Source organism: Trichechus manatus, unplaced genomic scaffold, assembly GCF_000243295.1.
Source record: "Trichechus manatus latirostris isolate Lorelei unplaced genomic scaffold, TriManLat1.0 scaffold00157, whole genome shotgun sequence".
In the NCBI taxonomy this organism is placed as follows: Eukaryota; Metazoa; Chordata; class Mammalia; order Sirenia; family Trichechidae; genus Trichechus; species Trichechus manatus.
The window spans coordinates 3,201,402-3,227,475 of NW_004444093.1; the positions used below are offsets into that span (position 1 = coordinate 3,201,402).

A 26,074-nucleotide genomic window follows, 5' to 3' on the forward strand; every position below is an offset into this window, starting at 1 on the left:
TGTGTGCATGTGCATGTGTGCCTACCTATTCAGCATTCTATCCACAATTAGTTATGTTTGCGGGAAGGTGGGCTGAGGAGGGCCCATGCCTGCCCCAGCTAGGCCTCCTGTGTGTGGGGTGTGACCCGGTGGCTCCATAGCTGGTGGCCCTCAGCAGAGGCCTATGTACTTGAGGTTATTCTGGATGATGACATCAGTCACGGCGTCAAACACGAACTGGATGTTGCTGGTGTCGGTGGCGCAGGTAAAGTGGGAGTAGATCTCCTTGGTCTCCTTGTTGCGGTTCAGATCCTCGAACTGCCGCTGGATGTAGACAGCTGCCTCCTCGTAGGTGTTCTGGCCGTGGTACTCGGGGAAGCAGACAGTGAGTGGGATGCGCCGGATCTTCTCTGCCAGCAGGTCCTTCTTGTTGAGGAAAAGGATGAGTGAGGTGTTGATGAACCAGTTGTTGTTGCAGATGGAGTCGAAGAGGCGCAGGCTCTCGGCCATCCGGCTCTGCGGGGAGAGGCTGCGTTAGTTGGGGCAGGAGAGACCCAAACCTCTCACTTCCTCCTGCAGGCTCTGGGGCCCTGGACAGACTGGACACCGCCTCATCACCCTGAGAGCTGCACATGTTGGCACAGGTTGGTCAGTGACCTCAACATGTGGCTCCAGGCTTCAGCTGTGCCACACATGGCCCTCTCCCCTCTGGGACCTGGGCATCACCAACCACACCCCTGAGGTTGTCATGCTGTGGTCACCCCTGGCCATGCATGGCCCCCTCCCCTCCAGGACGTGCGCATCACCAACCATAACCCCAAGGTTGTTGCACTGTGGTCACACCTGGTTGCCCTGGATGCCTCTGGGCATCACTGACCATACCCCCGAGGCCGACCATCATCTCTGCCACCCAGACCCAGTGGCCCTGCCCACACATGGAGGTTCAGTCTTCTATGTGCACTGCTGTGAGGTCACATCTTCCTCATGTGAGCGTGCACAGCCTCCACCCCACCAGCTCCAGCCTCCTGGGGTTTGTTCCAGTCTCTCTGAACCTTGGTCCTGTGTGGGGTCTCCTCCATCCTTAGCCATAGTCTCTTGAGAGGGTGACTGCTGTGCATCTGCACCAAAGATACCAGGACTGGGCACCCTCTCCCCTCCCCGGTGTGTGTGCACTTGGCAAGAGGTGCATGGTGCATCCGCTCCTGCTCTCTGCTGAGGATGGGGCCATGTGACCTGTACTGCCTGCGGTCTCCACTGAGCCCTGGCTCAGGCAACACAGAGATTTTGAGGAGGATAGCCCAAGAAGCAGCATTGCCCACCACCACGGGGCGTGGCACAACCACAGAGCACAGCACCACCACCATGGGGCATAGCTCCATCACTATGGGGCACAGCACCACCAGAGAGCATAGCCTCCAAGTCTGTCATTTGGCGCCCAGTCCTTCTTTAACCTTCCTCTTTGTAAGGACCTTACATGTGTTATAGCAATGATGGGTTTTTAAGGTGTGTCATGCAATGTCAGCCTTCAATGTGGATTACACCTGGATGTAACGAAAATGAAAATCCTCACAACTGGACCAATAAGCAACATCATGATAAACGGTGAAGAAACTGAAGTTGTCAATGATTTCATTCTACTTGGATATACAATCAATATACATGGAAGCAGCAGTCAAGAAATCAAACAACGTTACTGCATTGGGCAAATCTGTTATAAAAGACCTGTTTAAAGTGTTAAAAAGCAAAAACGTCTTTTTGATGACTATGGTATGCCTGACCAAGCCATGGTCTTTTTCAATTGCCTCATATGCATGCAAAAGTTGGACATTGAATAAGGAAGACTGAAGAAGAGTTGATGTGTTCAAACTTTTGTGTTAGTGAAGAATATTGTATATACTGTGGACTGACAGAAGAAAAAGCAAATCAGTCTTAGAAGAAATACAACCAGAATGCTCCTTAGAAGTGAGGATGGTGAGACTTTGGCTTATTTACTTTGGATATGTCATCAGCAAAGACCAATCACTAGAAAAGACTATCATGGTTGGTAAAGTGGAGGGTCAGCAAAAATGAGGGAAACCTTCAACGAGATGGACTGACACAATAGCCTCAACAATGGACTTAAACATACCAATGATCATGAAGATGGCACAGGACTGGGCAACATTTCATTCTGTGATATGTAAGGTTGCTATGAATCGGAGCCAACTCAACAGCAACAAACAACAACAACATAGTTTTTTTTCTGGCCCCCAAGCCCTCTGTTGTCCCCACAATACTAACAATTCTAACTTCTAGAAGGAATAGCTAGCACGAACTACTTCTGATGACTGCTGCCGTTTTACATTGAAATGAATGAGCCACATATCTGGACAAAGTCTGAAACCAGTTTAGGTTTAAATCTGAGGTTCATACCTAAGACTTTTCCAACCAGGTTTTATCTCGCCAACAACGTAGTCATGATGATGGTGGACACAAATGCATGGATGTGAGGTGCCAACATGTGCCGGCTTGCAAATCCTCACACCACCCTGCTCCCACTGTACAGATGAAGACTGAGGCCTGGAGACAGGAGATGTGTTCCACATCCCACAGCAGGAGCTCTGGCTCACTGTCTCTGCAGGGCAGAAGGGCAGTACTGCTGACCCAAAGGAGGTGGTCCAGGCAGAGTGTGCCTGGGGGATGCCAGCTGACACTCCTCTCTCGAATCCCCACGTGGGATGTGCCCAGGGGGTGCTAGCTGATACCCCACTGTGCGTTCTCTGAGGCAGAAGCTCTCGCGGCATCTGTTGAGGAAGAACAAGGTGGCGGGGGACACCTAGAGGTGCCTGCCATTTCCTGGCAATGGAGAGGTAGCCTGCGCTCACCTGGGAGACTGCACTCTCTCAAGCCAGTCTTGTTCCTCCTTCAGAATGAGCTCAAGAACCCTGGCAACTTTAAAAGCAGAGTGGTCTCAGGTCTCAGGGTGGCTGGCCCTTCTGCTGCGAGACAGGAGGCAGGACCCCTCCCCACAGTGCTGGTGCTCAGGCTGGGAGCCCACCCACAGCAAATGGACAGGATGCCGGGGACCAAGCTCCAGATGGGAGCCCTGAGCCGTGGGGTCCATGTGGGGATGGTAAATGTGTGGACAGTGTAGGCCTGTGGGGCCACTCGGGGTAGGGACGAGATGGGAGGCTGCATTCAGCTCAGCCCAGGGGAGTCTGGGGACAAGGAAAGGCAGGAGGCCCCTATATGCTGAAGTGGCCACACAGGGTCCACGAGCCAGCAGGTGCTGTTAGGGAAGCACGTGCAGGGAAACCCAGCTACTGAGCTTGAAGGGCCGTCCCAGGTGACTGCAGGAAAGCTAGTGTGACCCACAGGGCCATCCCAGCGCTCCCTCCTGCTGAGTCTACACAGATCCCATTCAACCCCTCAGGTGTCGTGTGTGAGGAGGTTGCTTCAGCATCTCAGTGTTCCTAGGCTGCAGTCCTCTCAAAGAAAACTCTTCTGGAGGACTTGTAGGGGCCTGGAGCCTGCCATCTGAGCTGTAGGGGAGCAGGGCCAGCCTGGTCCCCGCGTGTGAGTGTCGGTATGTGTATATGTGTGTGTGGTATGAGTGTGCATGTGTCAGTATGTCTGTACGCATGTATGTGTCAATGAGTGCCCACGTGTGTACATGTGTGGGTGTGTACATGCTGTGCACACACGTGTGCAGATCTCTGGCATGCAGGCTTGCTCATGGGGCAGGGGCCTTTGCTCGCTCAACTGCCCATTCTGGATTCAGGCCGTTGGGAAGGGGTGCCCCTCGCCTTGCTGTGGGTCTTGCCCTGGATATGCCCTCTGACCCGACGGGAACACAGTGCTCAGGTCTGATCTGTCCTCTTCACACAGGCTAAACAACCCCCCAAATGGCCCAACAACCCCATTCCTGTGACAGACCCCACCTCCTAGGTCCCCTGTGACAAGATACTCTTATGAATCCCACAGAGAGCTGCCATGCCCATTCTTTCCACCCAGCTTGCTGGCCCTGGCCCAGACCCTACAGAGCTCTGGACTCTCTAGCTCGGCACTCGCCCAGGACTCCTGACCTCTGGCCCCAGTGACCAGCCCCTCCCCATAGTTCCCACAAGTCCTGTGCCCCTGCTGCCCTGTCTGAACCGTGTTGCTCACCCTGCTGGGCTCAGGCCCTGGACACTGGAACCCCTCTGAACTGTGATCCTTTGCTGGCAATTGCAGAAACTTGTGCACCTGTAACATTGGGCTGTTGAGGGGGATGAGGTGGGGTAGCCCTTGCCGGCCTGTCAGGGTGAAAGATGGGCAGCCCTGCGCTAGGACCCCCTCCCTCGGTCCACGTACTCCCAAACTCCTCTGGCCTGGCTGAGTTTGGGGCTCGGGATTCCTGGTCTCCCCTCTCTGTCCTTGGGACAAACCGTGAGGACCACATTGGCCCTCACAAAGCTGCTGCCGCCTGGGGAATAAGGAGCATCAAAGAATAACAAAACTTCCATGTGTCGAAGCCTGGTCCCCCTCCCCATCTCCCCCTCTCGGCTGGGCCCAGCCAGCTCTGTGGTGGGGTGTGAACAGCCACTGGGGGGCCTGGTGTGGGAAGCACCTGTAAGTGTGCCGTTGCACTGCACTACCTCGTTTGCACAGTGGTGGAAGCTGGTTGAGTGTTCACTACAGCTGCACTGTGCCAATACCACGAGGGGGCCTGTGTGCTGGGAGGCCCGGGAGTGGGCTGCTGCAGTTCCACCAGCAGGCCAGTGATACAAGGGTGTGGATGTGCCAGTCGGCCCAGTGGCTTGGGGCTTTGGAGGTAGAGGAGGTGCTGAACTGGGGTCGGCTGCGTGGTAGCGTGGCTGCCTGTAGGCCAGCAGCCAAGGTCCTGGGAGTGTCCCCAAGCCAGAGACCTGCCTGCCCCTTGGAGGTGTGAGGGGGCCTCAGGAAGCGGGGGCCAACCCTGAGAAACCCCAGGTCCCAGCTGTGTGGCTGCAGTGTACCCGACTCATCACCCTCACAGTGGCCCACGCGGCCTGCAGCCCCGACACCTAGTCATAGGTCCTTGAAAAAAAGGACCATGCTGTTTTGAGTCTGGGGCATCTGCACATTCATTACGTGAATGACAGACCAAACAGCTCCGTCAGAGCCGGGGATCTTGCCGCTTGGAGGGAGACACCAGCAGCTTGTAACACACCTTGCTAGTCACCTGGGGGGGGGGGGGGGGCAGTGGGCAGGGGCTGGGCACGGCAGGTGAGCCTGCAGCTGCTGTAGGGTATGGAGATGCTGTCCTCGGCATGCTGAGAGGGAGGAGGCTCTGTTCAAGCATGTCCAAATTACACGATGCGCTAAGTGGACTTCATCCCAGGCCAGCGTCAGGGTGCTGCCACCTGGGCCTCTGCTTCCTCCTCAACAACAGGAGGGGCTGGACCTGATGACCCACCTCAAGGGCTATCAGCTTGCTGGCCTGTGGTGGAGTCCCTGCTTAGTGCTGTCTGCCCTTGGCCTGGGGCATCACAGCGGGGCCTTCACTTGGTGCACCTATGGGGACAGCTCCTTGAAAGACATTCCATGGAGGCTGTAGCCAGGGTAAACTGGAACTGGAGCACAGACAGGAGCCTGCGTTGGGTCAGCAGGGTGTGGTTAGGCTGGCTGTGGCCCTGTCCTGCTGCCTCCACAAAGGCCTCCGGCTATGTGCATAGGGCAGGTTGGAGACCCGGGCTGATGATTGCCACCAGTGCCTGTGCACGTTAGAGAAATCGTTTCTGTTCTCTGGGCCCTGTTTCCTCATCTGTAAAATGGGGATGACCATGGTGCCCACAGGCAGGACTCTTGAGAGGAACAAAGGCACTGGCGTGAGGAGGGCCCAAGCTGCTGGCCTGCCCCATGGTGCTCTTCTACACCGCACTTCATGGCCCAGCCCTGGCATCCCATTCCACCTCTGTCCACCCCAGCACTGCAGGTCGAAGGGCACATGCTTGACCACAGGGCAGCTCAGTGGATGGAGGTAGACAGGGCTGGGCTCTGGAGATGCAATCTGGCCAGCCTTTCCAAACTCTTGGGGTGGCAGGGGCACCAACACCTCTGTCCCAACCCCAGCCCCAGGTCTGCTAGTGCCTGTGGGCACATGGGGCCTTCTTGCCTGCCACCAGGGTATCATCACACATGCTGTAGCACCTCTGGCTCTGCCTCATTCATTCCCCCAAAGCCAGCTCCAGCAAGGGGCTGCTGTACCTGGCCCCCTGGCCCTGCCTGACACCTTGCAGGAAGCTCCCCTAGCTCTCTGTGGAGGCCCAGATGGCTCCAAATACAAGAGAGGGGACAGACCAGGCTGGGCCCCTCAGCAAGGTGGAACAGGGCTGGGGAGGGGCCTCACATTGCAGCCCACTCCAAGTTCCCTGAGGCAGTCCCCCTGGGACTCTGGTCCAGCTCACCCCTCCCCAACCGCCCTCTCGTCTCTCGTATGGACCCACACTCAGAGGTGGTAGACCGTTACCTCCCTGCCCCGCCAATGCAGCCCAAGGTCAGATGCAAACACTGACGTGTTGAACACGCCATCGACGAAAGCCTCATCACCCCATAGCCAGGGAGAGCCCCACCCTGCACTTGTGGGTCACTTGGACTGGGGTGTGCTGTGTGTGGTGTCCGGCTCTAAAGCTCTGTGCTCACTCATCCTGTCTCTTGTCCACTCACACACCACCATGTCCCAGGGCAGGGCCTGCCATGGCCATAGCACAGGGGTCCCAGGCCTCAGGTCCCACAGGTTTTAGCTCTTTGCAGAACCAGCTTGAGCTCTGACCTGGATACTCCAGCACCCCTTACCTTGCCTCCCTGGGCAGACACACTCAGGTGTCCTGTGTGAGACCTGTTCCAGGCAGGCTGGGAGACAAGTGCCTTGCTTGCCAAGAGTGGGACCTCTGGGGCTGACCCAACACTACCCCATGCCCTGGGCAGGATGAAATGGGGAGAGCTGGTGTGGCATCTGTGGGGTGGGTCCAGGAGGCTCAACGTTCTCGTGCCTTTGTTTCCCCACCTGTACAGTGGACACTGTAAGCACACCTCCCCCATAAGGTGGCTGGGGGTGAAACGTGACTACGTGTAGCACTCAGTCTGTGCCAGCCTGCCCCAGGCACACGATAACTGCTAGCATCGGACATCTCAACACTGGCGCGACACTGAGATGATAAAAGTGGCACTGCAGGACCACAGTGGGGAGCAGATGACACTCAGGTGGGGCGGGGTAGGGGAGGCTTCCCAGAGTAAGGCTGTTTCAACTGAGTCCTGGAGGGTGGGGAGGTGTAGTGGGGAGGCACAGCGTGGATGCTGGGAAGGGTACTGGACAGGGCTGTGGGGCCGGGCCCATGTGCCCTCTGGGCATGATGTTGGCAGGGAACACCTCCCTCTGGGCTCCCTGACCTCGACCTTTGAAGCCAGATACACGGCACTGCACCTGGGAGCAGCCTGGCCCAGGAGTCCCGAGAAGTCAGCCTGGCTCAGCTGCTTGGGGCTCCAGAGCCCAGAAAGCTCGGACCCATCTGGGCCTGTTTTCTCATCTGTACAGCTACTTCTCAGCTGTTGTGGTCTGGGAAGCCCTTGCCTACCCGCTGGTGAAAAGCCTGCTGCTGACTCTGCAGCATGTGTCCAGGGGAACTGTGAACTCAGCACTTCCCAGGCCAAGTGGGGCTGTGGGCTAGGCTGTGCAGATGAACAGGCTCCACTTACCCCGCGAGGCCTGGCCAGGGAAACAGAGTGCCAGGCTCTGAGGGTGCTGGAGAGGCCCAGGCAGTGCAGCTGCCTGGCAGTGCCAGGCTACAAGGTCAAGGGGATCACACAGGGGCTCTGTATGGGGCTAGATGTCAAGTTGGAGCCTTTACAAAGCAAGAGCTAAACCACTGGCCCTCCTCTGTGGTGGGGTATAGGGGTGCCAAATGCGTGGTCCCATGAGCCCGTGGGGTGTGGCTCAAGAGGCGAGGGTCCTGCTGACACCGGGTGATGATGCACCTGGCCAGCAGTCTGGGGTCTGTCCTCAGTGTTGTGTGGACTGCCCCACCCCTATACCCACCGGAGCAGCTGCTCCACCAGTCCTAAGCAGAAGAGGGGAGGCCTGGAGCCTTGTGCTCAGGGCATCCACGGTCTCCCTAGCTTACCCTGCCCCCACCCAAGCCTTGATGAGGGGGGAGTCTGGGCACTTCTTCAGTGAGAGCAGGTGAGCTGCCTCTCTCTCAGACCCAGGCCCAGAGGGAACACAAAGGAGCATGGGGTGGGGGCAGGGGGCACCTGTGATGCCCACACCTGTGTTTGAGGGTCTGTGACTGTGGAATGGGGTGAGGACAGGGCTGGGTACAGCCACAGGTGGTCAGTCACTCAGGGAAACAGCTTGTTCTTTGTCTCCAAAGAGGAAAGTGGTCTTTGGGGTGAGGGGTGCAGAGCTACAGGAGGCAGCAGCAGGTGCGCTAATGGCCCTCGGAGGACCCAGGCTACACTCCATGGGGAGAGGCCAGGCCTGTCCAGAAAGCAGCCACCTCAAGCCAGGACTCGGGTGGAAACTTTGCAAGAGGAGGGTATGAAGACCCTACCCATGTGCCTTGGTAGGCTGGGGGGCTGTCCCTGAGGGAGGCGGCGTTTCCAATGGGCTGGTGCGGTGGCTGGGGGCCTGGCTGTGATGGCCTGGCAGGACGATGACCCACGGAGGCATGGAGGAGGGCTGGTGCCACAGGAGCATGTGTGGCTGGGGCCAGCTGGGCTGGAGGGTGGGAGAGGGTGCCAGGCCAGCCAGGTCTCACCTGACACAAAGTATCACTAGGTGCATTTCCACAAAGAACCAGCTCAAGATCTCCACCCTCCTTCCTCAGGGCAACAGTGGTCACTTGTGATGTTGTGGAGCACCTGGCCCTACCCTCCTGGTCAGGCTCGGCCCCTGGACAGGCTGCTGGGGAAACCCTCATGGGCCCCAGTGCAAGGGCAGGGGCTGCCTTCCACTGCGTGAAGTGCATGGCTCCCATGGGATGATGGGAAGCTGGGCACCAGGTTCTGCTGTCAAGATGCTGAGTTCTTGCCCCAGAAGGGTTGTGTGAGGCCCCCTGGAGCAGGCGCAGCTGGAGGCCCTAGCCCTGGCCTACCCTCCACCCACCACTGTCTTTTGAGGCCCCTTCAAAGTCTAGATCCCGATGCTCTGGCTGCCTCCTTGTTCCTGTGGTCACATCTCACCCACAGAGTCTTCTATGCTGCAGAGTCTGCCCTGGCACACTGTTCCATCCCCTGACAGGCCCCGTCACTCTGTGCAGTTTCTGCTCTCTTAGCGGAGCAGCGCCGCTGCCTCAGGGCCTCAGCATGTGCTCTCCCCTCTTCCTGGAAACCTCCCCCACTTTGCCCAGCATGGCCTCATCTCTTCAGGATTCAACTCAACCTTACGTACCCTGTCCTTGCAGGAAGAGGCGCTTTACCACATGGCCCCCTCCAGGCAGATGACCTGTGGGCAGAGCCCCAGAGCCTGGTATGTGGGTAGGTGGCAAGGAGGCTAGGGAACCCCTCTTCTGCTTCCTATAGAGGCACCCAGGCAAAGCCAGGGTCTATGGCCCCCTGGGGCCAGCCAGGGAGGAGCCCCTTGACCAGGGAAGAGCCCCTCGGAACGACAGGGGAGTGATTCTGCGTCGCTGGGGAGGGGACCTCCTGGTCCACCCAGTGCTCCCTGAGCACACCAGGAGCAGTGCCTACTGTTTCCTGGGACCCAGTGTGGTCTGCAGATGAGGAGATGGAAGCCAGAAGAGGGCACGGGCCACAAGAGGACAGGACCCAGGGTGCTGTACCCGGGCTGGTCTCCCTAACTTCGCAGGATGTGCCTGGCGCCGTCTTCCAGGATCTAGGTCTCTGGTTGGAAATGATCTGGAGCACTCAGATTACAGTCTGTTCCTGCAGGCATCTGGGGATGTTAGAGACCAGGGCGGTCAAGAAAGGGCCGGGCCCAGAGGTGCTTCTGCCCAGCACTGTGCTGCCCTAAGTCTGTGCCAGTGTGTGATCTGGCCGGCTTCACGGACAGGGCCTAGCACCAGACCTTGTTTGATATAAGCCTCAGCAAGGCCTGGGCACCGCTCCTCCCAGCGCCCCAGTGGGCCCTGGCTCCATGAGCCAACAGCTTACTAGGTAGTCATGTGGTTCCGGCCACAATGGCCCTGGGGGGCGGGGGCAGGAGCAGGTTGGTGTCTGTGGCTGGCACTGCCAAGTGCCTGTCTGGCCCAGGGCTCTGGGGCATCCCTCCCAAATCCCTCCTTGGAGAGGGCTTTCCTGGCACCTTCTGGATGTAGCCCCCATCCTCCTAGACATGGGTGCAGTGCTGGGCCAATCCCTGCACACAGGCTTATCCAGTCTCCCTTCGCCTTGGGGTACCTGTATCTGCGCACCACCTCTCCCTGGCCTTCAGACCTGGCCACACCCTGCCCAGTGGATGGCCGCGGGGCCACCTCTCCCCACCCCGCTCCTTGGACCTGCCCGTGGGGGGCATTTGACACTCTGGCTGCCTTCAAGGAGCCATGGTGTGTGTAGAGTGACAGTGAGGGAGGAACAGAAAGGTGGCAGATGGCAAATACACACAGCAGGCTGCCTTCTAAGAAAGGCTCAGCACGGAGTGGGTGGAAGTGTAGGGGGCAGCATCTCTGTTCATGCTCACAGGTGGGGTGCCGGGTCTCCCCAGGTAGCCTGGCTACTGTCACCTGCTGGAACCCAAGTCCTCTCCCTCCTGACGTTGCCACCTGGGAAAAGGCACTGAGGGCAGGGCCTTGTCCACTCCGCTCACCCCAGTGCACTCCAGAGGACAGCGTGGACATGGCCCTAGGCAGCTGCTGACTCTGCTGAGTTTCTCACCAGATATTTAGCACACCCACTATTTCCATGACAACAAGGGAAGCCATCCTCCCAGAGCCACGCACAACAGTACAGCAGGCAGGAGGAGCTGTGACTCCCTCCTTGTTGGGCACGAAGCCTGGCCAGGGCCGGGGTAAGCCATGGGGCTGGGGGAGCCCTGTTGTCCCTCCCTGGCTTGACTCAGTCCCAAGGGACAGGGCAGTGGTCAGGGAAGAGGGGCAGGCCTTCTTGTTCTGACTCCTGGGTGGAGCACTGTGGGTGGGGCAGTAGTGGGAGTCTGCAGAGTGGTGAAGGGGCAGGGCTTTGGGAGCACTTGGTGCATGGAGAGCACGGGGTGTGGGGAGCACCACGGGTGTGGGAGGTGGTGGTGGGAGGCATGGGGAGTGCTGGATGTGGGAGGTGGTGGTGGGGATGTGCGGAGCTCCGGGCATGGGAGTGCTAGGGTGTCTCACCCTCATCACCCTGAGGCCATGTTAGCTTCTCTGCTGCCCCCAGTGGCTGTGGGCCTTGACTTCCTTGCTGTGCATGGTGCTGCCAAGGTGCCCTGATGCCATCCAGCTGTCTCTGAGACGGGGCTGAAGGGACCCTCAATGTCACAGGGAGGGGATGGCGCTGAGTCCTCCAGGCAGGCCTATTCCCTTCACTGGCTCCTTACAACATCCTGTTCACAGATGGGGAAACAGCTCGGGGGAGCCCCCATCCTGTCCTGAGAGGCCCCGACTGCCTGAGCCTGCCCTTGGCCTGGTCATCTCTCCATGGCCTCAGGAAACAGGCAGCATCTGGGGACAGGGCCAGAGACTGGGGTTACTTCCAGATCAATCTGGTTAGTGCGCTCCCCTTCCTCCTACAGACCTGAGGCTACCCTCATGGCTAGGAATTGGATTAATAGTGAAATGAGCCCTATGTCCCCAGAGCTGGTCTATAGGGACAGCGTGGGGAGGCAGCATGGGGGTGGGGGGGTCAAGCTGAGGGCCACCCACTCCCAAAACAATTCAGCCACAGAGCAGCAGGAAGAGGGCTAGGAGCCCAAGGCTTAAGGGTGAGTAGCTTCCATTGGGATGCAGGGACCCAGGGCACAGCCCTGCCTCTCACACATCACATCCCTGGGCCCTGAACTCTTGGGGTCCACACGCTGCTCAGCACATGCCACTCACCCATCAGCCCCCATTCTCCTACTCACTTCAGCTTTAGGGGACCCTCTGGGTGACACGTGGGGGACAGCCTGGATGGAGCAGTGGCTGAGCCTTTGGGAGGGCAGGCAGACACGTACAGGTGGAGGCTGAGCGGGTGGTCATGGGGCACCCAGTCACGCTCCTTATCTCTGAGTGCTGCCTGCCCACCCACCCTGTGGAAAGGCCACCTCTTGGAGCCAGATCCTGCTGGGTGCCTTGGGTGCTCGTCGAACTTGAACTTCCATTAACTCTTGGGTACTGGTGGCCATGAGACGGCAGTGATTTGGGGCTATCCTGAAGTGAGTCCCAGTAGAAATGAGGTTACAGCCAACAATGCAAAAGCTGTGGGCTGAGCCAGCCATAGAGGCCACCTCTGACGTACTGTGTCCCCCACCAGGCACCATCCTTGACTCCGGGGAGGGCAGCCGTCTGGGCTCAGCACAGAGATGCAACCTGGCCTCCCTTCTGGCAGCTCCATGCTGCCCCTGGGCAGGTGCCTGGTCACTCATAGACCCCATCTTCTGGCCCCTCTGCTCTGCGCAGGGCAGGCCCTTGGTTACCCGTAGACCCCACAAGTTCCCACTGCACTCAGAGTACTCTTCTGCCTCATGTACAGAGAACAAAGACCCCAGGGGAGAGGACATGTGTGCCACCAACTGTCCAGCAAGGCAGAAGGAAACAAATGCAGAGGCCAGCACCATGCCATGCAGGCCAGGGCAGGGGACACAGGGAGGTGGTGGTGGCAATGTCTGCAGGCACAAGAGCCAATGTATTGCAGGAGGAGGCAGCACTGGGCTGACCGAAGGAGCTGCCAGGCCGGGGCCCAGACAAGGGCCCAGGACAGGCTGTGGGGCCTGACTGTGTCCATCCTGCGAATAGCACTCCATTCTCTCTCCTGGGACCCCCTTCTCCCTGCTCCTAGACTCCCCCTGTGGCCCCACCATGGTCCCTTCAAACAGCCCATTGGGTCACCTTCCTCCTCTGCACATAACCTCCCAGTGGTTCCCCGTCCTCAGCCAACGCCTTACCTTGTGCCGTCCCTCCCCAGCCTGGTCCTGCTGGCTTCTTCCTCCTCACATGGACAGTTGCTGTGCTGCCCCTTCTGCTCAAATGGCTCTGTCCTGGTATTGCTGTGGCTGGTCAGCTCCTAGGCTTTCCCTGACTAGCTAAGAACATTCTAGTCACCACCTTAACCCCTTCTTTCCATCCTTTGCAAAGCTTTCACCGCCACCAGACCCTGTTCTCCCTGTTCACCACTTACTATTTGTCAGATGCTGCCCCATGCCCAGCCCAGGGAGCTGTGGGCCCTAGGGCACCTTCTGTAGGCCCAGCCACCATGTGTGAGGGCAGAGCTCAGGGGTGGTGTGGGGGCCCACACTCTTCCTTGTGTGCCCAGCTGCAGGCTTCAGCTGCCTGGGTCCCATCCCACAGGGAAGCTGCCCAGGCCCAGCAATGGGCGGGGGCTGGTCTTGGTGGTATGGGCTCAAGGCCAACAGGGTCCCACGCCCACCGGGTCATCTGGCAGAACAATGAGCAGGAGCTCTTCCGGCCTTAAGTGGCCAGGGCCATCTGGTCCTGCACCAGGTGGAGGCCCCCTCGGGGCTTGTTTTCATGTGTCAGCACTGTGGTCAGCCCAGGTACTATATGGAGAGGCCCGGCTGCTCCGGCAGTTGTCTGGCCTGTGGCCTGTGCATGTTGAGCCACCCTGGCTCCTGCCCCCAGCCCAGTCAGCAGCCACCCCTGCAAACAGCCCTGACCCCAGGACCCGCCTGATGAAAGTACAGATTAGTGAGTGGCCCAGAAAGATTAGCAACTCACTGTGGCAGAGCCAGTGCCGCAGATACCTTGGCCTCCCTTCCCTGGGGAACATCTCACACGTCTCACTGTCACCTCTCATTCTCCCAGTCCTGCCCCATGGCGGCTCTGCCACTGACCATCCCAGAGCCCCAATTCTCGGGCCAGTGACAGATAGGGCTCAGCGGGGGTGGAAGTGGGTTCCGACCAGTGCCGAAGTCAGGGCCTCTTGTAGCCCGTGCCCCCGCATCTTCACTCTCCCCACATCCAGTGACAATTGCGCTAGCCGAGCTGCCACTTTAAACAGCAAGGGCTGTTTAAACAAGATAACAGGCTGCTGCCAGTGCAACCCTAATGCAGGCCCTGACAGCCGTCACTCACATCTGGACCTGCAAGGAACACTGGGGGCCACTTCCTGCCTTGCGCTGTGGTGCCCAGCTGAAGCACCCCACCTCCCGTCCCTTCTGCTGGTCCCTGGTTCTCCCATGGATGGGCATGAGAGAGGCTGGGAGGACCCTAAACAGCAAGCGGGCTGCCTGTGTCCTGGGCAGGGGCAGCCGGGGTCCCCCTTGGGGGCAGTGGGGGGTCCCCCTAAGGGGTTGATGTGGGCATCCCCCTCAGGGGGCACAGGAGGTCCCCTCAGGGGGAAGTAGGGACCTCCAGGTCAGAAAGACTGGCTTTGCTGCCTGGCACATTGTTCTTGGAATGTGGTTCTCTCTATGCCATGGGTAGGGGTATACACATGCCCGCCAAGGTGCCTGGCTGGCCTCCTGCCCTGCCCTCGTCTGTCCTCCATGCCCCTGGAGAGGAGGGACCATGCCCCAATTCCTGCTGTCTCCCATGGTGCCCAGCCCAGAGCTAGAACCAGTGCAGCCTCATAGGCATGAGGTCAACTTGGCTCTCAGCGTGGCAGCTGATATAGCCAATGTCACCTCCACTGGTGTTTGCTGGGTAAGGCTCTGTGCAGACTATCCCCATCCACTGCCTCTTTCACTGAGTTTATGTCAACCACAACCCCCTGCTCAACAGCTTTGTGCCCAGCATGGACCTCACGAATGGCCCTAACTCCTCAGGAGCTGGGGAGGGCCCGGAGTGGGTGCTAGGCAGACTGGGCCTGAGCAGCCCAGTGAACGTGGGGCTCACAACCTCACCAGGGCCCTGGCCCCTGAGTCAGCCGGGGCAGCGCTGCACCCAGAATGCCTTCACTAGCCCACAGTACTGTCTCAGGGGCTGAGCTGTGCTGAGCCTTGCACTGTGGTGCTGCGTCTTTCCGCGCAGTCCAGCACCCAGACATTCCTGCCCTGATCTGCCTTTTGCTCTCACTGAGTCTCAGAACAACACTCACAGATCTTACAGCCAAAGGGACCTATCCAACCCAGAGGTCCGTAGTCCCCGGGGAGGGCTGGGGCCTGTATGACATGGCAGTGGGCACCACGTGCACTAAGCAGTGACCTTAGGGATGCATGGAGACTCTGGGAGTACTCACTCTGAAGGGCTGTGGGCACCCTGTCCTGGGTCCCCAGTGGGTGGGTTGGTGGGACGCCTACTCTGGCTATGGTCCCAGCTTCTCTCTCGCCTCGCCCCCATGCGCCCCACATGGCCAGAAGGAGATGCCATTTCTGTGTCCTGTCTGTGTGCTGAGCATTGCCTAGCTGGATCAAAACCCACTGTCATCACTGACAGGGCGTGCAGGCCAGGGCTGCTGGCATAGGCGTGCAAGGAAACCACATGCAAGGAGCCCTTCCTGGACAAGCCTCTGGAGCCCGGAGCCTGACACCTGCCTGCTGCTCAGCAAGGTGCTCGCGTCCTCACTGCTGGTTGCGGGGCTGCAGCCTGGCCACAGCACGTCCACATCCAACCCCTGGCCAGTTGCAAGGAAGCTCTGAGCGGATCGAGAATGCTCACGGCCCCGCCCAGGACTCCGGGACTTCTTGTCCCTCCTAGGCCTTCAGGGTGCCCTGCTCCAATCTGACGACTCTCAGATGAAACCCTCTGGATGGCGATGGAGGTTTAGATTCAGACCACCCCCAGGCTACCATGTTCAACTGCAGACTTCAACCTCCTGGTGGGTCAAAAGCCCATCTCGTGGGTGGGTTGTGATCAGCAACTGAAAAAGACACAGGCTAGACAAGAACACTTAGTGCCGCATGCCCCACAGGCAAGCACAGCCTCACCGCTGACGGCACCACCCTGGTCCCTCAGTTCTGCCACAGATAACCACCATCAACTTTACCACCATCAAGCTGCTGGGATGCCCCTGGAGGAACATGTTCTGAGTAGGTCCAGGTGTGTCCCTGTGCCCTTGCTGAGGGCCATGCCAGGCCCTCCACCAGACCCTAGCTACAGGAGGCTGTCACCCTGTGCTGGCATCTGACAAAGCATGGCATTCCTTCTTGATGCTGTGTCCTGTGGGACCGGCCCAAGCAGGCCTTGGGGTGTGTCTGTGGGACAGGCTCCACCTGTGACAAGCACCAAGGTCAGGAAGAGACCTGCCTGCTCCCCCACCCCCCGCTCAGAGTGCCCTGGGGCTGGGCTCTGTCAGCACCGTGCAGTGGGTGCGCTGGCTTCAGAGGCCCGGGCTGTGCAGAGACTCAATGCTCTCCTGTCCTGGGAGAGCCGCAGGCAGTCGTTTCTCAGGAGGTGGAGATTTAATGGGAGGCAGGTGGCGAAGGAAGGTGGGCGCCACACTCCTGCAGGCCCACACGCCTCTCCCCACATCACCTTTCCGGCACCGACCCAGGTAGGGTCACCTCATTTTTCTGGTTTGGCCTCTGGGCCAGGAGAGGCTCGCTGATCTGCCTGAGCCCCTCGGGGTCTGAATGCCAAGACCCGCTCTCCTTCACCCGAGTCTGGACCCGGAGCTCAGGGGTACTGGCCAAGCACAGGAGATGTCATCATGACTGTCCTTCTGTCCTGAGGGTCACACTCAGTCACAGCTGCAGAAGGGCAGAGGAAGTGCCCGTGTTTCTTTCATATGTGACTTTTATTCTCTCAGCCCCAGGCCAACCCTACAGACAAGGAGGCCAAGGTGTAACCAGTACACGTGCTGTTCAAACTCAGAGCCCTGCAGGGCTGTGTGAGCAGGTTCTGTCTTATCTCACCTCACATGGCCCTCCTTGAACCTCTCCCCTCCGACTTCTTTCCTGCCAGAAGAGGAGTGGGGAAACTACCCAAGAACTACAGCCTGCTTCAGGGTCTGCCTTTTAGATAGCGCCAGCCGTTTCCAGTGTTCTTTCCTTAGCTCTTCACTCACCAAAAACAAAATCAGATGAGTTGCCGTCAAGTCGATTCTGACTCATAGTGACCCTATAGGACAGAGTAGAACTGTCCCATAGAGTTTCCAAGGAGTGCCTGGTGGATTCAAACTGCTGACCTTTTGGTTTGCATCTGTAGCTCTTAACCACTATGCCACCAGGGTTTAGCTTTTCACCCAATAGGCAGTAATTAGCCATAGACCTGGTTTCCTGGAGCCCTGGGGCACAGAAGCCAGGGCCTGCAGCTTCCAGGGAATGTTGAGCTGGTCTAAGATTATATAGCTCCCAACTTTTAACTTCTCCTGTTGAGGCCATGTGGCCCTCTTCGGAGTCTGGCCCTAGGAGGAGGCCATGTGGGCCTGTTCAAGAGTCTGTGTGGCTCCACAAGGAGGCTATGTGGCCCTCTAAGGAAGGCCATGTGGCCTGCGAGTGGAGACATGTGACCTGTGGGGAAGGACATGTGGCTCTGCAAGAAGGCCGTGTGGGCCACGGAAGGAGGCCTTGTGGGACTGAGAAGGAGGCCGTATGCCCTGTGAGGGGAGACGTGTGGCCTGACGAGGAGGCCATGTGGCCTATGAGGGAAGCTGTGTGAACTGAGAGGGGACATGTGGCCTGTGAGGGAGGCCAAGTGGGCCTGAGAGGGAAGCCGTGTGAACTGAGAGGGGACGTGTGGCCTGTGAGGGAAGCCAAGTGGGCCTGAGAGGCAGACTGTGTGCCCTGTGAGGGGAAACGTGTGGCCCTGTGAGGAGGCTGTGTGTGCCCTGTGAGGGGAGATGTGTGGCCCTGTGAGGAGGCTTGTGGCCTGTGAGGGAGGCCACAAGGCCTGAAAGAGGACGGGACTTGCACATGGTCACTCCTCCAGCTGAAGTCTAGCTGGCCTGGGGGCTCTGGGCCTCCTCAGTCAGGACCCTCAGCCTTCTGAGGCTGATGGGGTCACTGCAGGCCAGGCAAAGTGTGAGAGGCAGTAGCTCAGTCTGGTCTCTGCCAGGTACCGTAGGACACCAGGCCCAGGCCCTACTGACTGGGTTTATGAATGAAATCAGAGAAGGTGCTGAGCTGCGAAAGCAGCAACCTCGGGGGTGCAGTGAAGAGGGAATTAGAATGAGCTGCAGCCTCGGCCCCCATGCAGCTCTGATTGGTCCTCTGGGTATGAGGATGCACGTCCAGTTGGAGCCACATGCTCAGCCAGTGTCTAAACTGGGGTGGAGGAGTCCCTGGTACCAGGGAGAAGGGGCACCCTTCAATCACTGTGTCGGCTGACACCAGGGTCACCCATATGCCAGGGGCTCTTCCCCTGGCTGACAGCCCTTCCAATCCCCCCATAAACTCTAGATGTCAGAGCCAGGGCCCTTGGGGAGCCCCACAGAGGGATAAGGAAGAGCCAATGTCTTATCAGCACAGAAGTGGTTCTACCCCACAGGGCAGACCTCGGTGCCTCATGGGTCCCAATCACCCCCACACTGTCCTCGGTGTGTCCTTGGTGTTGTCCAGGCCAGTTGTGAGACAGCCTGGGTGAGCATCCCCCACCCCACCCCTACACCAGTGTGGTCTCCAGGGCCCTCAGCCCCACTGGGAGTCTGCTCTTGATAACTGGGAAATTGTTCTCCAGTTCTCAGATTACATGAATCCTCTAAAACAATACTAATCTGTGTCTTAAAATATGGCTGTTTCAATGTGTGCCTAGCGAGCAGAGCTAATGCGTTCAGGAAATGAATTACCCCGCTGACCAGAGCCAGTTGTGTGGGCGTGAGGCTGGGAAGCACTCTGCCCTGAAGCTCTCGTAAGGTCGCATGGAGACTGCCAGCTGGAGCAGCAATATCATCATTATCCAGAGTGACTGATCATGTGGCAGAATGGAGAGCACACAAGAGTCACAGACCTGGATGCAGCCCTAGCTCTGCAGGGTGAGCTGCGTGGCTCACAGGTCTGAGTACCAGCTTCTGTATTTGTGAAATGGGGTGACAAAGCCCCACACTGGTTGTGCTGGCAACCCCCTGCCCCTCTGCAGGCATCCGGCCATATGTGCTTTCCATGTCCTGAACAGCAGTTAGTACTGGTGCTCCACATGGCCCCATATCCCATACGGGCCCCTACATCCCACACAGCCCCACAGCCCACACAGCCCTGCATCCCACGTGGCCCCCATGACCCACATGGCCCCAAAGCCCAATGGCCTCTATGTCCCCACGTGGCCCTTCACAGCCAACATGGTGCCCATGTGGCCACCCATGGCCCCATGCCCCACACAGTCTCGCATACCACGTGGCCCCTGCGTATGACATGGCCCCCACAGCCTCACGGCCTACAAGGCACCCCCACAGTCCTGTGCCCCACGTGGCCCCTTAGTACCACGTGCCCCCACGGCCCCACAGCCCATAGGGCGCCCGTACAGCCCACACAGCACCGTGGCCCACATGGCTCCCGCATGCCAGGTGGATCCTGCAGGATCCAGACCAATCTGCCAGACCCTACTCCCCAACAATGGGCCCCCTGCTCTCCTACCAGTTGGTCTCTGGGGCAGAGAGGGCCCTTCTGGCTCCTCTGGGCCAGGACAAGCAGCCTTGCAGGCTGTGAGAGGGCTCAGCAGGGGCGTGCACGGCAGGACGGCGCAGACCGGCCCACCGGGCACAGGCAGGGGGAACAGTGCTGGGAAAGCCCATCGGCCCTCCCAGCTACCCAGAAGAAAGGAGCACAACCATTTGTCCCTGGACCCAGGCCACGCACAGCAGGAGCATCATGAGTGTTTCCTGCGTGAACATCACAAGGGCTTGTCCCTCAGACAGGAAGAGACAAGCCACCACAGCTGGCTGGGAGGGACACAGTCAGTACTCTAACGCTTCTCTGTGCAGAAGACTTCTCTGGGGCCTGGGCGAGTGTGGAGCTCACTCCGCAAGCCACCTTCAATGGGATGGACGCAGAGAGAAGTGATGCATGAGCATAAGGCAGCACTGGAGGCACTGAGGAATCCGAGGGGCCAGGAGGCAGGAGGTGTGGTTGGTCACCAGTCAGCGAGCCTGGCCTCACAGGCCCTTGGCTAGGAGTCAGGACTCACTGTGGTGTGCTGGCAAATGCTCAACAACTGCCTAGGCAGGGCAGAGGGGCTGATTCGTAGTGTTTACTCATTTCTGTGGTATAATTACTCCCACCGTGGCAGACTTTAGTTACTAACAAGATGTCATATAGCTCATCAAATTCCTAAAAACATAAATCAAGCTGACATAAACGTAAAAAATGTAAATGTTTGGTTGACATTTGACCTAATAAGCGCAAGGATCATCATATGCCCGTGGAAACTGGCAATGAAAAAGGAAGACAGAAGAATTGATGTATCTGAGCTATGGTGATGGCAAAGAACAAACAAATCAGTCCTGAAAGAAATACAGCCAAAATACTCCTTAGAAGCAAGGATGGCTAGATTTTGGCTCGCTTATTTTAGACACATCATCAGGAAAGACCAATCGCTAAAAAAGGACATCACGTTTGGTAAAGCAGAGGTTCAGCGAAGGTGAGGAAAATCCTCCATAAGATAGGCTGACAAAATAGCAGCAACAATGGACTCAAACATACCAATGATCGTGAGGATGGCTCAGGACCAGGCAATGTTTTGTTCTGTTGCACATGAGGATGCCATGAGTTGGAGCTGACTTGATGGCACCTAACAACAACAGCACAGGACCGGAAGCCACTGCATGGAGGTGGGTGAGAAACAGCCCTGCCCTCAGAAGAAATGGAGGAAGCTGCTCTTGACGGTGACCTGTGTGGGCTGCACGTCCCCCTGTAACCAAGAAACTGTAACCCTGTCAGGGCCTGGAGCCCCACGCTCCATCAGGGCCCAGCTCTACACACTCCTGAGAGGGCTGAATGTCCCAGAAGCTCTGTATCTGGAAGCCAGAGCTCTGGAACTGGGCTCTCTCCATGCCCTCCGCCTCCTGCCCATGCCACAAACATCTGCTGAGCCCCTACCTCATACCTGGCCCCTCACCTAGAGCACACTACACAGGCTGGTGGGTCAGGGGCTGCCCTGGGGGCCGTAGCAGTGCTGGGCAGAGGTGATTGGGGGGCTGGGCTGCTGGAGCAGTGGCTGGCTCCAGAACCTGCCCCCAGGGCATGTCCCTGTATCCCCATCCCTGGGGATCTCCAACACATGTTCTGACCAGCTATCTCTTGTATCAGAAGTAGGATACCAGGTGGAGCCCAAACCACCTGTGGGGCCCCACAAGAGGCCACAGTTGGTCCTGGATAAAAGCAAATGGTGGACTGCCCCAGGGGCTACTGCCACCAGCTCCCTGAGAAGGGATGGGCTTCCTAAGCTGCCATGACTCTGGGGCCTGGCAAGACCAGGGTTTGTGGAGACAAAGCCGTGACTGCCATGTGTAATTGTTTTCCCTCTCCCCCTGCCCCATGGGGTCCCTCCTCAAGCCCTACCTGGGCCCAGCAGGCACACAGCAGGCGTGGCCAGGCTGGGATGCAATGACTCCAGGGAACGGGCAGTGAGTGCTCCATGGGTTTGCAAGTGAGGGTACACTGGCACTTTAGGACAGGCCTTTCAATCTGTCCAGGTGACGCATCCTCTGCCTTGAGGTGGCCAGAAGTACCTGTGAGCTGACCCAGCACCACGCCATACCACTCCAAGATCCCTAGCAAGGGTTCATGCAGGGCATGGGTGAGGAGGCCCTCAGGGCAGCAAGATCTGAGGGCACAGGCCCTGGTCAGCAGCACCTGGGCAGGTGGTGCCAGCAGCTCCATGTCTCCTCCTTTCCCATAGTCCTCCAGGGCTAGAAATGCCCCTCTGTGAGTGGACTCCATGCTAATGCCCTGCAGAGGGGGCTTGGGCCCCATGTGAGCCAGCAGCCAGGAGGAGACCTGTTGGAGCTGCTCCCCCACTGTCACTGAGCGGCCCTGCTGAAGCCTCCACCTCCTGGGGAAGCCCTGGGACAGGCTACCAGGAATCTGCAGGCAGTTCTGGAGCGGGAGCAGCTCTGATAGGGCAGGGACGGGGTGAAGGTACCTGGGCTCTTTGCCCCACTGTGACACAGGGACAACAGGGCCAGTCAGGTGACACTGCTGAGCACTCTGCACACCCAGAGAGAAACCCTGGTGCATTATTAAGCACGCTGAGCCTCCAGTGCTGCAGGGGAGCCCACAGCAGGGATGGTGCGGCCCATGGCCATGGAGCCACTGGGCCCCTGCTAGGACTGTGGCGGTTGGTCCTGGCAGAACTGAGGACCGAGAACCAGGAGACCTTCACTATGTCCGCATGTCTCCATGGCTCGTGGGGCTGGAACCCACCCTTCCCCTACAGGTGCCCCCTGTGCTTGTGGCACCCTCCATGCCCATAAGCCTGGGTCCTGGTGCTCTCCTTGGCAACACGCTGATGTAAACGGCGGGGTGGGGCTGGGGGATAGATGGGCCGAAACGAGGGCGGGGCAAGCTCTAAAGGAGCTCATGGGTGTCTGCACAGTCAGCATGGCTTTTCTTGCCTGGCAGAACCGTAAGGACAGCTGGGGCCCCCATGCTTTCCCCTCCAGCACCGTGCCCACTGGGCACATAGGCCCAGCCCCTCACTCGGTCCAGTGCTCCTCCAGGGGCCTGGTGGGAGGGCAGTGGCACTGGGGGAGGAGGCTGGCAGGCTGCAGGCCCTCCCAGATGGGTGTCCCACCTCAGGTGGCTATAGGAATCACGGGAGAATATAGTCTTTCCTAGGCAGCTTATTTGTTTTTCATCCCAGGACATTACTGGTAAAACATTAAAGGTCAAAACTATCTGGAATCCAGTGAATTTCTAGCCTTGCTGGAATTTCTCATAGAGAATTTTATTTTCTGGTGAACAACCATTTCCCTAGGCCTGCAGAGAGCAGGGTGCTAGGGGTGCAGGCCTTTGAAATGCCCCAAGTGGCCGGGAGCCTGGCGACCCCCAGGAGGTCAGCAGGAGGGTAGAGACAAGCGGCCCTGCCCACCCACCCAGCCAGCCTGACCAGGTGTGGCCCGTCACTTGCCCCGGAAGCTCACTCATACTGAGCGGGCACCATCCTTAAGGAAGGACGTGGTCAAGGGTGCCTGGGTGCCTGGGCTGGGTCGGGGCAAGGGGCTGAGAGCAGGGTGGCCATGTGCTCAAAGGCCTGGCTGGGCCCATCCCTGAGACCTCCAGGCTGCCTCCATGTCAAGAGGCTCAGAGAGCAGGGGACATGTCCAATGTCCCCTGGGAACACAGGCCAACTCAGGGTGCTGGTGTCCTGCCCCTGGGCTCTGGCATACCTGTGGGCAGTCTTACGGCAAAGCACTGCCTACAGTGGTGCTGGAGGACAGGCCCCGGTGCCAAGGGGATCCACCATGCCCATCCTGGGGATGACGGATGAGGCTGCCCCAGGGGATGCAGGGGAAAGGAGCAGCTGTGAACACCCCTGGCCAAGCCCCATTCCCCAAGGGTCAGTCACAGCCCCTCTACCTACCGTGATGCTGTGCCAGTGACCCAGGTTGCACTCACCAACTGGGGAGCCCCCAACACCCAGAACCAGCATATGTGAAAGTGGGGGCGGTTGGAGAAACCAGGAGGGGCTCAGCCCTCAACTGACAAGCTCTGGCAGGCCTACTGGCCGAAGACCTCCCCACCCCTTCAGTGGACATGGTGCCCACACCCAGCTCCCCTTGCCCCGGGACACTGTCACAGCGCCGAGCACACCTGCCATGAGCCTGCCCTCCTGCCCTCCCTGCACCGTGGGAGCCCCAGGAGCATGACCTTTCCTCCCCCGCCCACCCACTGCCTCCTGACCCCTGGACACCCCCACAGCACACTATTTACAGCTCTGCAAGGGGCACTGTTTGCCGCCCCCTGCCCCATATTAAAGGTCTGTTCAGGGCAGACTCTGGGTCTTCCTTGCTTAGTGCCCCTGCTTGGCTCAAAACTCTGCCAAAGGGGAAGGCCCACGGTGGGCTAGCCTCATCATCCTGGCCTTGCCACGCCTACCCCATCTGGATACACAGGCCTCCACCACCACCCCACCACGTGCGCTGGGTCTCCTGCCTCAGTAGGGCCCACAGTGCACTGCCCACACCCCCTTGTCAGGGCCTGATTCCCGCTCCCGGTGATGCCTTCTTGACAGTTCTTAACCCCATCGCCCTAGACACTCAGGGTTAAGACCAGGCTGCAGACCTGGTCCACAATAGGAGCTTTGTAAACTTGCAGAGCCACTGGGTGGACCAGCAATACATTGCAAGGCCAGCCACTGCCTGCCTGGTCTGAGCTTGTCCCCTCATCCACGGTGGAGCCGCCAATCCCATGCACCTGGTGGCCCCTCCCACCTCACCCTGTGGACTCTGCTCCTTGGGGTCCCAGCTTCCTTTCCTCCTCATTGGACGCCTTCCCCAGCCCCCGTGGGCCAGGGGTCCCTTCTTTGGGCTCGTGGAAGAACACACTCACCCCCACTGACAGCATTCTTCCTGCCATCACCAGACCCTGCCAGACTGCTCTCCATGGGCCAGGAGCCGGCTGCCCAGCAGGTGTGGAGTGCATCTTGCAGATCCAGTCTAGGGCCCCTGCCCCCAGCAGCTGCTCACTGGACTGAGGCTGAGGTGACGTGGGCCCTCCCTCCGTAGAGCCCAGGGTGTGGCAGTCCCTTGAGACCTGCCATGCTGGGGTGGCTGCTGAGAGCTGGTCTCACAGGGAGAGATCCTGTCCACCAGGCTCCCTCCTCCCTCGGGGGTAGGTGCCCTGACAGCAGCAGTGGTCCCCGAGGACACCGGCCTCGCTGCTCCACACCTCCTCACAGGGGATCACATCTGTACAAGGGAGGTGGGGTACCCTGCCTCGGGCAGTGGACGAGCGGGATTGGCTCAGCCTGCTCACCTCTGACCCAGCTTCCTCCGCCTGCAATGCACCACATGCCCACCTGCCTTCCACGAGCCAACAATGAAAAACACAGTGGAAGACACCTGGGCTAAGCACCGCTGAGGGCTGCATCTGTATGAGGGGAGGGGCCCACTCACCGTCTGGTTGTCTTCGTAGAGCTTCAGGTCGTAGCCGCTGAGCTCGACACAGAAGATGATGGCCGTGACACCCTCGAAGCAATGGATCCACTTCTTGCGCTCTGAGCGCTGCCCGCCCACATCCACCATCTTGAATGTGAGCTCCTTGAAGGTGAACTTGTTCTCCACGATGCCCGTGGTCATGTCCCGGGAACGGAGGATGTCCTCGACAGTGGGGATGTAGTCGGGCGCGGCAATGCGCTCCAGGTCGTTCAGGTAGTAGGCTGCATTGTCCTCCAGGTGGTACTCACTGGAGCGGCCGAAGCAAGCCTGTGCCCCTGGGTCGGCCCATAGCCGCCGCATGACGCCCAGCAACTCGGGCGTGATCTCGCCCTTGCTCTCTGCGGGGCCTGTCAGCGCGAAGAGCTGCACAGCATCGTAGGCGCGGTCAGGGTTGTGGAAGTCGATGCGAAGAGCAGCCAGGGCACGGATGATGCGGGTCAGCGAGTCAATGGCATTGTAGATGATGAGTGGCTTGTATTCCTTGCAGGCCTCCAGGTTGAAGCCCCCGCTGTGAATGATCTTCATCTGCTTGACAATGGTGCTCTTGCCGGAGTTGCTGGTGCCCAGCAGGAGTAGCTTGATCTCGCGGCGCTGTCTCTGGCTCTCCGAGCGCAGGTGGCGGTCGATCCGCCGGGACCGCCGTGCCGCCTCCTTCTCCTCAGAGCTTTGCCGACATCCCATGATCCGGCAGCAGCAGGCCGGCCACAGAGCACGGGTGGCGTCTCTCCTCGCACCTGCTCTGCCTGGTCACCAGCCCGGATGGAGCGTGAGGGGTGTGGAGATGTGGGCTGGTGCACTCGGTGGGGACAGTGGGACCGTGCTGAGATCAGTGCTGGGTGGCGGTCACAGCCAGGCTGCGCTGCAGCCCCTGGCTTGTGCCTCGGCTCTGGTGAGCATGATGTACAATGTGGCAGGCGGTGGCCTCCCTCTAGGTGTGGCCGAAGTCATGCCCCAAGCTCTGGGCCAGTGGTCGGAAGCTGTCTGCTCAGGTCTGCTGGGGCCACCGCTGTCTGAGCACTTC

General features: G+C 59.0%; 2 protein-coding genes across 2 annotated transcripts in view; one reads left to right on the forward strand and one right to left on the reverse strand.

The window, feature by feature from the left end:
• On the reverse strand, nt 1-25,775 carry GNAZ (G protein subunit alpha z). Its single transcript, XM_004386173.1, has 2 exons — nt 25,012-25,775; nt 1-495 (listed from the first exon to the last, which is right to left on the reverse strand). Exons 1-2 carry the CDS (start codon nt 25,732-25,734, stop codon nt 151-153), a joined length of 1,068 nt encoding a protein of 355 aa, XP_004386230.1. The 5' UTR covers nt 25,735-25,775; the 3' UTR covers nt 1-150.
• RSPH14 (radial spoke head 14 homolog) overlaps nt 1-26,074 on the forward strand; it is a 73,262-nt gene that overhangs the window by 13,236 nt on the left and 33,952 nt on the right. The window lies entirely within an intron of this gene.

Bases quoted from the DNA above. Each gene is read 5' to 3' on its own strand.
- GNAZ (XM_004386173.1), bottom strand. From the start codon at position 25,734: ATGGGATGTCGGCAAAGCTCTGAGGAGAAGGAGGCGGCACGGCGGTCC. The intron at 496-25,011 runs GTGAGTGGGCCC...CTCTCCCCGCAG, and splicing joins TCTACGAAGACAACCAGACG to AGCCGGATGGCCGAGAGCCT.